Here is a 13718-nt window from a genome sequence, read left to right as displayed (position 1 = left end):
TTTATGGAAGCATTGAGAAATGTGTGGAAAGAGGAAAGGCTACATGGGAGAGCAAAAATTAAAATATGTGAAGGTATAGCAGTTCCAGCGATTTGTATGGATACGGGTCATACGATATAGATCATGATGTGAGAAGGAGGGTGGATGTGTTGGAAATGAAATGTTTGGGAACGATATGTGGTGTGAGGAGGGTTGATCTAGTAAGGAATGCTGGGGTAAGAGAGATGTGTGGTGATGGGAAGAGTATAGCTGAGAGAGCTGAAATGGCGTGAGCATATGGAGAGGAGGAGTGAGGAGAGGTTGAAAAAGAAGCGAAGGGGAGAAAGAGAGGGTTTAGACCAACCTGGATATGGATGAATGGTCTGGAAAAGGTTTTAAGTGCTTGGGTCCTGATGATGCTGAAAGTCGATGTGGTATACAGGGAATGACGTGCTGTGAATAGACTGAACCACGGATATGAAGAGATACAAAGAAAAAAAACCCATGGGAAGGTCTGTGGGGCCTAGTTGTGGATAAGGGTATCATCAATGACAGATAGAGTGGATGTGAACAGATGAGGCAAGGTATTAACCCTGGAAACGACAAACATGAAAACAATATATATTTTCTCGTATCATTGTTCTGATCACTGGAAGAGGCAAAAACCTCTGCTGGAGTGGCCAGAGATGACCATAGTACTTACCTTAGCTTGAGTGACCATGTCCTCCGTCAGGGTGACGCCCGTCACCACCTGCTCGAGGCTCGGGTGAGTTTCCACGTCTTCCTGTAGATCGAAGACAATAATGAGCGTCTTGTAAGAAAATGTAAGTATACACTAGACGCAAACTCACACACACACACTCGTATGCCTTTTCTTTAGGCATAACCTATTGATATTCATTTACACATTATATTTCTATCTCTATTCAAACATGTCTTTATACTCATATATATATATATATATATATATATATATATATATATATATATATATATATATATTATATTTTTTTTTATTATACTTTGTCGCTGTCTCCCGCGTTTGCGAGGTAGCGCAAGGAAACAGACGAAAAAAATGGCCCAACCCCCCCCCCATACACATGTATATACATACGTCCACACACGCAAATATACATACCTACACAGCTTTCCATGGTTTACCCCAGACGCTTCACCTGCCTTGATTCAATCCACTGACAGCACGTCAACCCCGGTATACCACATCGCTCCAATTCACTCTATTCCTTGCCCTCCTTTCACCCTCCTGCATGTTCAGGCCCCGATCACACAAAATCTTTTTCACTCCATCTTTCCACCTCCAATTTGGTCTCCCTCTTCTCCTCGTTCACTCCACCTCCGACACATATATCCTCTTGGTCAATCTTTCCTCACTCATTCTCTCCATGTGCCCAAACCACTTCAAAACACCCTCTTCTGCTCTCTCAACCACGCTCTTTTTATTTCCACACATCTCTCTTACCCCTACGTTACTCACTCGATCAAACCACCTCACACCACACATTGTCCTCAAACATCTCATTTCCAGCACATCCATCCTACTGCGCACAACTCTATCCATAGCCCACGCCTCGCAACCATACAACATTGTTGGAACCACTATTCCTTCAAACATACCCATTTTTGCTTTCCGAGATAATGTTCTCGACTTCCACACATTCTTCAAGGCCCCCAGAATTTTCGCCCCCTCCCCCACCCTATGATCCACTTCCGCTTCCATGGTTCCATCCGCTGCCAGATCCACTCCCAGATATCTAAAACACTTCACTTCCTCCAGTTTTTCTCCATTCAAACTCACCTCCCAATTGACTTGACCCTCAACCCTACTGTACCTAATAACCTTGCTCTTATTCACATTTACTCTTAACTTTCTTCTTCCACACACTTTACCAAACTCAGTCACCAGCTTCTGCAGTTTCTCACATGAATCAGCCACCAGCGCTGTATCATCAGCGAACAACAACTGACTCTCTTCCCAAGCTCTCTCATCCCCAACAGACTTCATACTTACCCCTCTTTCCAAAACTCTTGCATTTACCTCCCTAACAACCCCGTCCATAAACAAATTAAACAACCATGGAGACATCACACACCCCTGCCGCAAACCTACATTCACTGAGAACCAATCACTTTCCTCTCTTCCTACACGTACACATGCCTTACATCCTCGATAAAAACTTTTCACTGCTTCTAACAACTTTCCTACCACACCATATATTCTTAATACCTTCCACAGAGCATCTCTATCAACTCTATCATATGCCTTCTCCAGATCCATAAATGCTACATACAAATCCATTTGCTTTTCTAAGTATTTCTCACATACATTCTTCAAAGCAAACACCTGATCCACACATCCTCTACCACTTCTGAAACCACACTGCTCTTCCCCAATCTGATGCTCTGTACATGCCTTCACCCTCTCAATCAATACCCTCCCATATAATTTACCAGGAATACTCAACAAACTTATACCTCTGTAATTTGAGCACTCACTCTTATCCCCTTTGCCTTTGTACAATGGCACTATGCACGCATTCCGCCAATCCTCAGGCACCTCACCATGAGTCATACATACATTAAATAACCTTACCAACCAGTCAACAATACAGTCACCCCCTTTTTTAATAAATTCCACTGCAATACCATCCAAACCTGCTGCCTTGCCGGCTTTCATCTTCCGCAAAGCTTTCACTACCTCTTCTCTGTTTACCAAATCATTTTCCCTAACCCTCTCACTTTGCACACCACCTCGACCAAAACACCCTATATCTGCCACTCTATCATCAAACACATTCAACAAACCTTCAAAATACTCACTCCATCTCCTTCTCACATCACCACTACTTGTTATCACCTCCCCATTTGCGCCCTTCACTGAAGTTCCCATTTGCTCCCTTGTCTTACGCACTTTATTTACCTCCTTCCAGAACATCTTTTTATTCTCCCTAAAATTTAATGATACTCTCTCACCCCAACTCTCATTTGCCCTTTTTTTCACCTCTTGCACCTTTCTCTTGACCTCCTGTCTCTTTCTTTTATACATCTCCCACTCAATTGCATTTTTTCCCTGCAAAAATCGTCCAAATGCCTCTCTCTTCTCTTTCACTAATACTCTTACTTCTTCATCCCACCACTCACTACCCTTTCTAATCAACCCACCTCCCACTCTTCTCATGCCACAAGCATCTTTTGCGCAATCCATCACTGATTCCCTAAATACATCCCATTCCTCCCCCACTCCCCTTACTTCCATTGTTCTCACCTTTTTCCATTCTGTACTCAGTCTCTCCTGGTACTTCCTCACACAGGTCTCCTTCCCAAGCTCACTTACTCTCACCACCCTCTTCACCCCAACATTCACTCTTCTTTTCTGAAAACCCATACAAATCTTCACCTTAGCCTCCACAAGATAATGATCAGACATCCCTCCAGTTGCACCTCTCAGCACATTAACATCCAAAAGTCTCTCTTTCGCACGCATGTCAATTATCACGTAATCCAATAACGCTCTCTGGCCATCTCTCCTACTTACATAAGTATACTTATGTATATCTCGCTTTTTAAACCAGGTATTCCCAATCATCAGTCCTTTTTCAGCACATAAATCTACAAGCTATTCACCATTTCCATTTACAACACTGAACACCCCATGTATACCAATTATTCCCTCAACTGCCACATTACTCACCTTTGCATTCAAATCACCCATCACTATAACCCGGTCTCGTGCATCAAAACCACTAACACACTCATTCAGCTGCTCCCAAAACACTTGCCTCTCATGATCTTTCTTCTCATGCCCAGGTGCATATGCACCAATAATCACCCACCTCTCTCCATCAACTTTCAGTTTTACCCATATTAATCGAGAATTTACTTTCTTACATTCTATCACATACTCCCACAACTCCTGTTTCAGGAGTATTGCTACTCCTTCCCTTGCTCTTGTCCTCTCACTAACCCCTGACTTTACTCCCCAGACATTCCCAAACCACTCTTCCCCTTTACCCTTGAGCTTCGTTTCACTCAGAGCCAAAACATCCAGGTTCCTTTCCTCAAACATACTACCTATCTCTCCTTTTTTCACATCTTGGTTATATATATATATATATATATATATATATATATATATATATATATATATATATATATATATATATATCATCTGTCTCTCTATCTTCCATACTATCTATAGATATTCATCTATCTCCCTGCAAGAAATTTGCTGCCTATATATATTCGTCTGTTTATACATCTATTTGTCCATTTATGTATCTATCTTTCTGTTTCTCCATCCCTCTACCTATCTGCTACATGAGAAGTGAGCTTACCAATGTGTCTGGAAGACGGTGGACAACTCCGTACTGCCAGGAGTGATCGTGGTGAGGTTCATAGTCGATAGGTAGCTGTTCTCGTAATATCCTCACTGCTCTCAGCTCCAGTGTCTGTGAAGATGTACAAGGCAACACGTCATTCTGATGATCATTTTCTTATCACTTCATGTATCAGAGAAGAGTGGAACTACGAGTAGCTATGGAGATATATTGCCAAATGGCAGGGCTAGCGCGAGGGGCTCATCACCCCAGGAAAACATAAGAGTTAAGAATAATGAACTTGTGCGAGTTACGTGTTGTCAGGTTTCACCTGTAAGATGGAGTGTGTGTGTGTGTGGAGTGGATGCCAGCAACCCACGTACGGGTGGAGGTAGAGAAGGAAAAATGAAAACAGCACACCTTGGGGCAAGGAGGGGAACGTGACAGCCATGGAAGGGCTGGTTCACTGCTCATCCGTCACAAACTCCCCCCATAACCAGATGGTAGTAAAGAGAGAGAGAGAGAGAGAGAGAGAGAGAGAGAGAGAGAGAGAGAGAGAGAGAGAGAGAGAGAGAGAGATACCTGGTTGGTGAAGGTGTCCACGTGATTTTCCTTGGCAGCGTCAGCGAAGACGGACACGGAACCCTCGACCACAGCTCGCTCGATACGCCAGCCAGTCTCGTCTCCTCGCAGCAAGTAGGTGCCCACAGATGATCTGCTTATCTTCTCGTCCGTCTTCTTATGACCGTGGAGCTGCGCAAGAATAAAATGGCAAAATCTAAATTATCATTCTCTTATCATAAAGGATTCTTAGTGATAAAGAAATGCAAACAGTTATCATTGTTATCATAAAGGATTCTTAGTGATAAAGATAAGGTGATGAAACTGTTCGGCTTCATTATCAGATTGTGACATAACTAACGAGTTGTGATGTCACAAACTGTGAGGCCAGAGCAGCTACGCTGAGCTCCCTCGTCTGCCCTCAGAAGGGAATCGCTGGTTGGACCCAGCCAGCCTTCCTTCCTCTCCATTGGAAGATGTATGATGACCATTTCATTTCTCTTTATATTTCCCAATCACAATACAGTCACAATCCAATCACAATACAGTCACAGCCTAATCACAATACAGTCACAGTCTAATCACAATACAGTCACAACCCAATCACAATACAGTCACAACCCATATTTACCTTCCCTAGGGGTCAGTCAAGACGATTTGTTCACCATCTCTCTGCTTGTAGTATCTTATTGATAAATACAACTACGTACTTACTTTAGCCTAACACTAGATGGCAGTTCTTGCCCATTCGTCGTTGTTGCTGGGAAAATGGAAACAGTTTTACTGCATCTGACAACGTAAGGCCAACAATGGGTTGATCCTATAGTCTATAGATGTGTTGATATTGTGAGGCCTCTGAATGTTCATATATGTTGTTTGTTATAACACCATGTGATGAACAAAGACCTTAAATGATTTTCTTTTAAGGTGAATTGGAATACTTTGTCTGAGATTGTAAAATGGTAGAACCAAAACAAAGATCACTTAAAAGGTGTTAAACATTATCATGAATTAGTCTTTCAATCTTGTTTATCGAGGAATATAATCACATAAGATGGTAGATACGAGTGAGAAAATACTACCAACATATCTCCTACGTGTCGTAGACTTAAGAAGGGTGGGAGAGGGAGACTGGAAATCCTTCCTTCCTGTATCATCACTACCTACAGCTATAACCTAGAAAGAACCAAACGTGCATTTGTTTCCCCCCCTCATGGAGTCAGCCTGACGCTACCTCGCGAAGATGGAGGAAACCGACCAGTGACATAGATATGAAAAACAATGTTTGAATTAAACTTACTTTCAGTGCCACAAGATCTTCACACAGGTTGAAGTCTACAGTGCGAACCATAGTCCAGAGACCGTCATTAATGGCGGGTATGTCGAGGAGACGCCCTGGCTCAGATGTCTGGGACGTCTTTCCGTGAGATGTCTTCCCTTTAGCCACGCTCTTTCTGCCAGATTTGCTGCCACCAGTCTTGCTACCATCTGTGTAGCTAGAACCAAAAGGGAAGTATGTGTTATACATATTGGATGCGACCTTCACCCCTGTAGCATCTACACGTAAAAGAGACACTGGGTCTTATAGAGACATGGATGACCACGACGGTGAGGGCCTGCAGCACGATGGTATGGCCTTTGACCATAAGTGATGACGGGACGATGACCCATTATGGTCTGAGCTGATGGTCGCTGCATGATAACCCCAGGACCTTACCGTCGTGCTCAAGGGCCGTCTACCCTCTTGCATCAGGATCATACTCTCGTGTTCAGTAGGTTAATGGCCGTGCCGGGTAATGGATAGTGCGCTGCTCTTAACGAGTCTTCCATTTCTCACTCAACTCTTACACAACATCTCTGGTTTATAAGTGTCCTATCCCGCTCACATGGACGACCATACATGGATCTTACAGTGTCCATCTAAATGATCTAATATGTAAGACAAATTTCTAACCTGGAGAATTATTCCTTGTGCTTATTACTTGATAGACTTTACCTGGGAGATACAGTTCTTGCAGACTGTATATGTAGCCTAAACTTCATACACAATGCACATCACATGAACAGCATCTTACTGCACTTATGTGTTGAATCTTCCATGTATAGCTGACTTGGTGGACATAGTTTATAATCACACTTTCCATCACTCTGACGATACATGTATCTTATGTATATCATATGGCAAATCTTAATGTAGCGACGCTGTTAGCCCAACGGTACTTGAAACGTATCCTATAATTCTTACTTGGTGTACCTCAACATCCATCCTTCACTCAACCACTGGTGGACGTCCGAACACTTCCCTCCCGGTGGTTCGTCGCTCTACTTTGCACCAGCCGACCACCATCTGTATGGCTCATCCTACACACATACGCGATATTGACCTTACAAAAGTCGATAATGAAATCAACTCCTTTCGCCCCGACTCCCCTAAGATGCCTGTAGTCGTCATCTCACATAACTTAGATTTCTTAGGTTTATCTTATACGTCTGACCTCATCCCAAGTGTGACACTATCTTGATGAAAGTTATTGAGAAATCCCTGAACCGTCTCAGTGACTGCCTTACCTGTCGGCCTGTTGGTCTCTCTGGATGTCGTCCTCAATCTGTGCCTCCTGCTCTTTGTTCTTTTGAGCGGCTTCCTCCTCCGGCAGTCGCAGGAGAGAGTACCTGTAGACGGGTGAATATTGTAGGAGATCCTGAATGTTCCCTCTTCAGGAAATACACAAGGAAGAGAAGTTGAGGATCAAAAGTCTCCCTGATGGTACCTCATATACCTTCAGGTTATATGATCATATACCTTCAGGTTATATGATCATATACCTTCAGGTTATATGATCATATACCTACAGGTTATATGATCATATACCTTCAGGTTATATGATCATATACCTTCAGGTTATATGGTCATATACCTTCAGGTTATATGATCATATACCTTCAGGTTATATGATCATATATGTTCAATAAGGAACTTCTGTGGTTCTTGTTCTCTAGAATTATTACAAAAAGTAGTAAAGGATTATCCAAATATTCTTTCTATATATACCAACGAGGTATGAAACATTGCGATCGTTACGCCTATAACCATCATTAGTATATTTTTTGGAGAAAAACTTCAGAGACAATAGATATGACGTCAGGTAATATCTGATACAGTGTCCATCATGACAAGATGAATGAGAGACGTGTATTGATATGTTCCTAAATAACACCATGCATAAAATATGCTTGAAGATAGTGAGAGAGTTCAAGAATGTATAAAAATCAAGCGTGATACTGAAACATGTCTATAATTGAAAAGAAGTTTCCTTAATCATACTTCATACAGCGAAGATAAATTCTCTCTCTCTCTCTCTCTCTCTCACCAGTTAAAGCAGTGTCCAGACATCGTTGTCTCAGTAACACCAAACGTTGGACTCTGGTATTCCTGACCCCTGATGCCAAAGTTTACCTGGAAAGAGAAATAAATGATCAAGATGTGTCATAAGATTAGCTTCTGTCCTGATGTTTATGTTTTCTTCTGTAGTATTGTCTTTGTCGAGATAAACAAACACTAGAACGACATATGACATTAAGTGTAAATGGAAACATAGAAACATTTGCTGCAGCAGATGGACGAGTCAGATGTGTGGCTCTTACCCGGAGAGGAGCGACACGGAAGATGTTCACAATGGATCTCCTGATGTTGGTGATCCAGGTTGGCTCCACGGGCGCCTCCATGTAGTCAGCTTCCTGCGACAATGAGGAGCGTCAGGCAAATCTGTTATCATCATGTCTGTCTGGCTGGCTCTATGGTACAGATGCTGGCTTAATGGTAACCTAGCAACTGTCTGGCATTAGGTCCACTGGAGTGGATATACACACATATAGGCCATTTGCATATACACACACACACACTCTCCCTCCGCTTCTTACCTCTGTGTCATTTAGATGGACCACGAAGGGCGTCTCCAGCAGCTCGACCCCCTCCACCAGTCGATGGTACTCGATGGGTAAGGGATTTCGGAGATCGCATTTGAGTTCGTCGTGCATGTCTCCCACCTGAACGTTGCTGATCTGTCGTGACAAATGAAACAAATGAGGAAATGTTCTTGATCTGTGTGTGTGTGTGTGTGTGTGTGTGTGTGTGTGTGTGTGTCTTGGGTTGTCCCCTGCTGGCTCACATGCAGGCGATTACTCTACCCATAACGTACAAAGGAATATGATGATACGTTTATAATTCCTTTGCTTAAGTCTGTACGAGAAGTACGTCAGTATAAAGTGTTTTCTTCGTCACACTTGTTCTCAATGTGTAATACTGGGATGGGATCTGTTCTATAGCCTCCCTAATGTTCGTTAACTACATATGTAACCTTGGTGTATATATATATATATATATATATACAATTGACCTGCTGTACATACCTTGTCTTTCCTGACAGTATACTAGTCCTGTACATATCTGGGTTGGGATATAATTAACCTGTGACCAGTCAGGTATCTCGGGAGACCTGTCTCTGTATGGTTCTTGTGGTCACCTTTGCTTTCTCATTACCTTTATGGTTAAGGGAAAAATGAGGTTTTGATCCAAGCCCCTGGACAACGTCTGCTGACCATGTGGTCATAATACACATTGTCATAACGTATCGTTACCACACCAGACCATCTGAGTCATCAGTCTTACCCACTTGGGTCGGTCAGACCTGCCCACCTGGACCTGTCAATGTTACCCACCTGAACCTGTCAATGTTACCCACCTGGACCTGTCAATGTTACCCACCTGGACCTGTCAATGTTACCCACCTGTACGAGGATGACGGGCACCTCAGTCAGCTGTACCGTCACGTCAGCCTGGATGCCAGCACCAGAGAACTGGTTCTTGACGGAAGGGATTCCAGAGGCGACCCGTCCATAGTAGCGATACTGGTACTCCAGTTTGGGTTGGAGTCCCCAGCAGGAACCTGTGGCAATGATAACACAGTATATGATCATACCATCCATTACCACTGTCACTACCACCACCACTACTACTGCTACCACAACCACCACCATCATAACCACAACTACCACCAGCATCACTGACACCAATACAACCACCATCACCCCCTTGGCAATACCACAGTAACCTGCTCTATCATAACCACAACAACATTGTCAATAACACCATTACCACAACCACCACTAATATCACCTCGATTCCAACCACTACCCCTACCATAATTACTACCACCATCTCTCACAACCACTACAATAGCTCCCGTATCCTCATATCTATTACCATCTCTACCATTACTGCCAAAGCAACCACTAACCACTATCTTAACGACAACCATTCCCCCAACGTCTTCCATAACCACTCATGCTACCACAGTAACTACCACGGCCACGGCCACTACCATGACTACCATCACTGCCATCTTCCTTGTCCTTACCAGTAGCACTACCACTGTCGCTACCACAACCACAAGTACCACTGCAGCTACCACAGCCATTACCACCACTGATAACTGTACCTAATCTCCCCTCACCACTACTTCTACCACCATCACTACCACTCCCATCAAAACAACCAGTACTACTACCATTATCACCCCCACTACCACTAATTCTACCACTACCACCACACTTACCACCACCATGACCTATATCATCACCACTGCTAATACCACCACCATCACTATAACCATCACCACAACAACCACTGCAACTACCACCATCACAAACTGCCACCACCACTCACACTACCATTAACCATCACTTCAACGCCACCACAACCCAACCACCTTAGGCTGCATGAGCTAAAGAGATACTGGGCAACACCAGGACTCGTTCATCCATATTGGTCTCGGAGTAAATTTAGATAAACATATAAACAGACATTAAACATGTCTTTATCACGACGTTCTATAGTCCGGAAAACTCCTATGAACCGGGAAAGAGCACTGTCGTAGTCCAGTCCAGTTCTATAGTTCGGAAAAGTCCTCCTATGGTCCGGGAAAGGACACTGACGTAGTCTCAGTCCACACGATAGTTCGTAAAATTGCCACACTCTGCTGCTGCCTTCATGGCGCTGTGGTCTTTCTCGATACTCCACCAAGATCGGTCAGTGAGCACTAGTTAGAACAACTATCTGTGCTTACTGTATGGGTAAACGATATGATACCATGGTCGATAATTATTGGGATATGTGTGCTCTGTTTTGGCTGGGGGTTGGTAGCCCTGTATCAGTGTGGATGCCAAATGTCGATTTACTGTAATATCCTCTTTCGTACTTGTTATTCATGTTTGTAATATCATAGAATAGCCTTATGAAGCCACTCACACTGATGTATCTTAAATACACAAACAACGAAGAATATATATGGTAACGTGTTCTACTTAACCACTGAATGGTTCATCTTTCACTTCGATAATGGCCTATACTTTCCAACAAGTGGTTACCACTCCCTCCAAACAGTAGTGTTCCATTAAGGGTATAACACCTCTCCTCCTGTTGATTAAGCATCTGATATGGCGTCAGAAGTGTGTACTACTATCGAGTCGTCTTGCGCGAATACCCCAAATTACAGGAATGATAAACACATGAATTGGTTATCTTATCTATTTCGACAGTGGTTTCCCTTTCAGCACTTCCTACCGCTATGATAGCCTTCAACCTGCCAGGCATCATGGAAGGCGCGCCAGCACGAATGCTCGATCGCAATCCCTCACGGCTTCTCAGATCCTACCACGCCCGTTAATGCTGTCGTGACACCAGCAGCGTCGCGGGTCAGGTGACGCACCATGTCAGCCGGGCGCGCGTTTCATCACGGCTGCCCAAACATGCTCGATGGGGTGGAGATCGAGGAGTGTGGGTCGGTGTGGCACAAGGGATACATGGAGGGGAATGGGGATGGGATGGCTGTCGGGGCAAATCACTCCCCATCTGCTGGACACGTATGGATGGGCCTATAGCACGAGGCAGAAAAGTATTCCCGTAGGGAAAAAAGCATCGCAGAGGAACCTCCTCTAGTACGTCACTCTATTTCTGGCCGGTGAACTCCCCTCCTCACCATCATCAACCAGCTGACACCTCCCCACACACACCTCACCTGCGCGCGGCCATCCATACAGACCAGCACTGACCCTGCCACTCCATCCTTGTGCCTTACTACGACATGCCTGGCCTCAAATCTCATAACATGCTCAAAAACGCATCAGAAAATAATACCAATATATCAAAATATAGCAATAGTATAACTGTGGACGAAATAACATACATATGAAACAATATATTCAAAGGTAATGCAGGTCAAGGAACACATACACACACATGGACACACACACACACACACTGACGCACAGCAAAATAGAGCCATTACCTCCTAACGACTATATGCCACACATCGTCACAAAATGCTACTATTCTGCCCCAAGAGCCGCCTCCCTTGTCAGCTTACTCAAGTGCGTATGTCGTATATTCTGGCCTCCTCGTGGCGTTCACTCAACCTTTGCTTCCAAGCTGCTATAAGCCCTTGACGCCCAGTGGAGTGACGCCCATATCGGACTCCCGAGTGCTACCCTGCCGGCCCAGGTCATGGCGTCTACTGGCAGCGGTGGTGAACGACGTGCGACGTCACTAACAGCTGTTATGGTCTAATGACGTGAAACACCACGACTAACCGTAGTCCCGGCTATTGGATATTTGTCACGGAACTTTGCATACCTCGTTGTATACCAATGGTTACCACGTATTTACCTCAACATTACGGCATGATTACAAAATCAAGCCGATCCACTTGGTCCTCCTCCAGGGTGGTGCTGCGCGGTCGGTCGCGCCGTTGCCGATCATCTCTAGGTCCTGTCTTGCTGTATCGCCTGATCCACACAGAGAGAGAGGTGGTGGTGTTTCGGTGGACACCGCCCCGCCACCGTAGGGCAAATTCAGATATCCTATGACGCCTCAATGTATAAGGCGACACTGGCTCCTCACACTTCCAGAGAGGTTTTGATGACGACTGGCATGAGAGAAACATCGTCATATCTTGGTTCGAATGGGGTTCATAACCGGCAATGAAGCGTCTCGTAAACCACGTTCACACCCGATGAACTTGGGATTCACTCATCGGACGTCAATTAAAAACGTCAAAACGAACTATGCACTTCAACCATAGCCCGTGTATGGTGCTACTTTACTACGCAAGCCATGTATCAGGAGCGGGAACCACTGCGTGTCTACACTAGCGCACACGGCAACACACTCCTGTGGTGGAGACTGGAAGGCGGAGGGTGAGGACAGGCGTACCAACCCTCCCCTTACATATGTCTCACGTAAAATTTCGGAACATAGTTAATGTTACGACTAATTCCTATCTGTGTACAGGTCTACATATAAGTACAATCTCGGGTTATTTTTCATCTACAACAAAGCATGATGAAATGATAAACAAAAACTATTACCAAGCCAAAAGAAAACTGAGAGAAAATAATGTTACTAAGTAATGGCATGCGAATGCTTCCTCTTTGACGAGGTCGGCCGCTGTCAGCTAGCTGGTGCACACTGCTGGCCACACAGTTGACGTGATGGCTCGGTTTTTCAATGTGGATATGTGTACACCTTACACTTACGGTTCATATTTCTTACTACAAAATATGATAATGCAATAGATCAAAGAATAATATTGAGAAACTCAACAAATACAAAGAATGAGAATGACTAATCCACTGTATTTCCGAGTCGTTTCAACGAACAGCTTGTATATGGCGCTGTAAACTGGCGGGTCAGCGTCCTTGTTCGAATAAACACTATAAACACAATGATTTCGCCTGCCACCTTCCCAATCCGGATTTATAACATTGTAATCCTTCACTATAGAGTTCAGT

At 44.1% G+C, this 13718-nt stretch overlaps 1 protein-coding gene across 1 annotated transcript in view; it reads right to left on the bottom strand.

The window, feature by feature from the left end:
- LOC139760006 (hemolymph clottable protein-like) overlaps positions 1-13718 on the bottom strand; it is a 46138-nt gene that overhangs the window by 30943 nt on the left and 1477 nt on the right. The window contains exons 2-10 of the mRNA XM_071682749.1: positions 9660-9817; positions 8793-8933; positions 8517-8609; positions 8243-8328; positions 7443-7544; positions 6175-6370; positions 4896-5066; positions 4332-4445; positions 683-763 (exon numbers count right to left, since the gene is read on the bottom strand). Of these exons, the coding sequence (XP_071538850.1) occupies positions 683-763; positions 4332-4445; positions 4896-5066; positions 6175-6370; positions 7443-7544; positions 8243-8328; positions 8517-8609; positions 8793-8933; positions 9660-9817 (1142 nt within the window). The remainder of the gene's footprint in view (positions 1-682; positions 764-4331; positions 4446-4895; positions 5067-6174; positions 6371-7442; positions 7545-8242; positions 8329-8516; positions 8610-8792; positions 8934-9659; positions 9818-13718) is intronic.

Source organism: Panulirus ornatus, chromosome 34 (assembly GCF_036320965.1).
Source record: "Panulirus ornatus isolate Po-2019 chromosome 34, ASM3632096v1, whole genome shotgun sequence".
In the NCBI taxonomy this organism is placed as follows: domain Eukaryota; kingdom Metazoa; phylum Arthropoda; class Malacostraca; order Decapoda; family Palinuridae; genus Panulirus; species Panulirus ornatus.
This window is presented reverse-complemented; position numbering and strand designations above follow the sequence as displayed.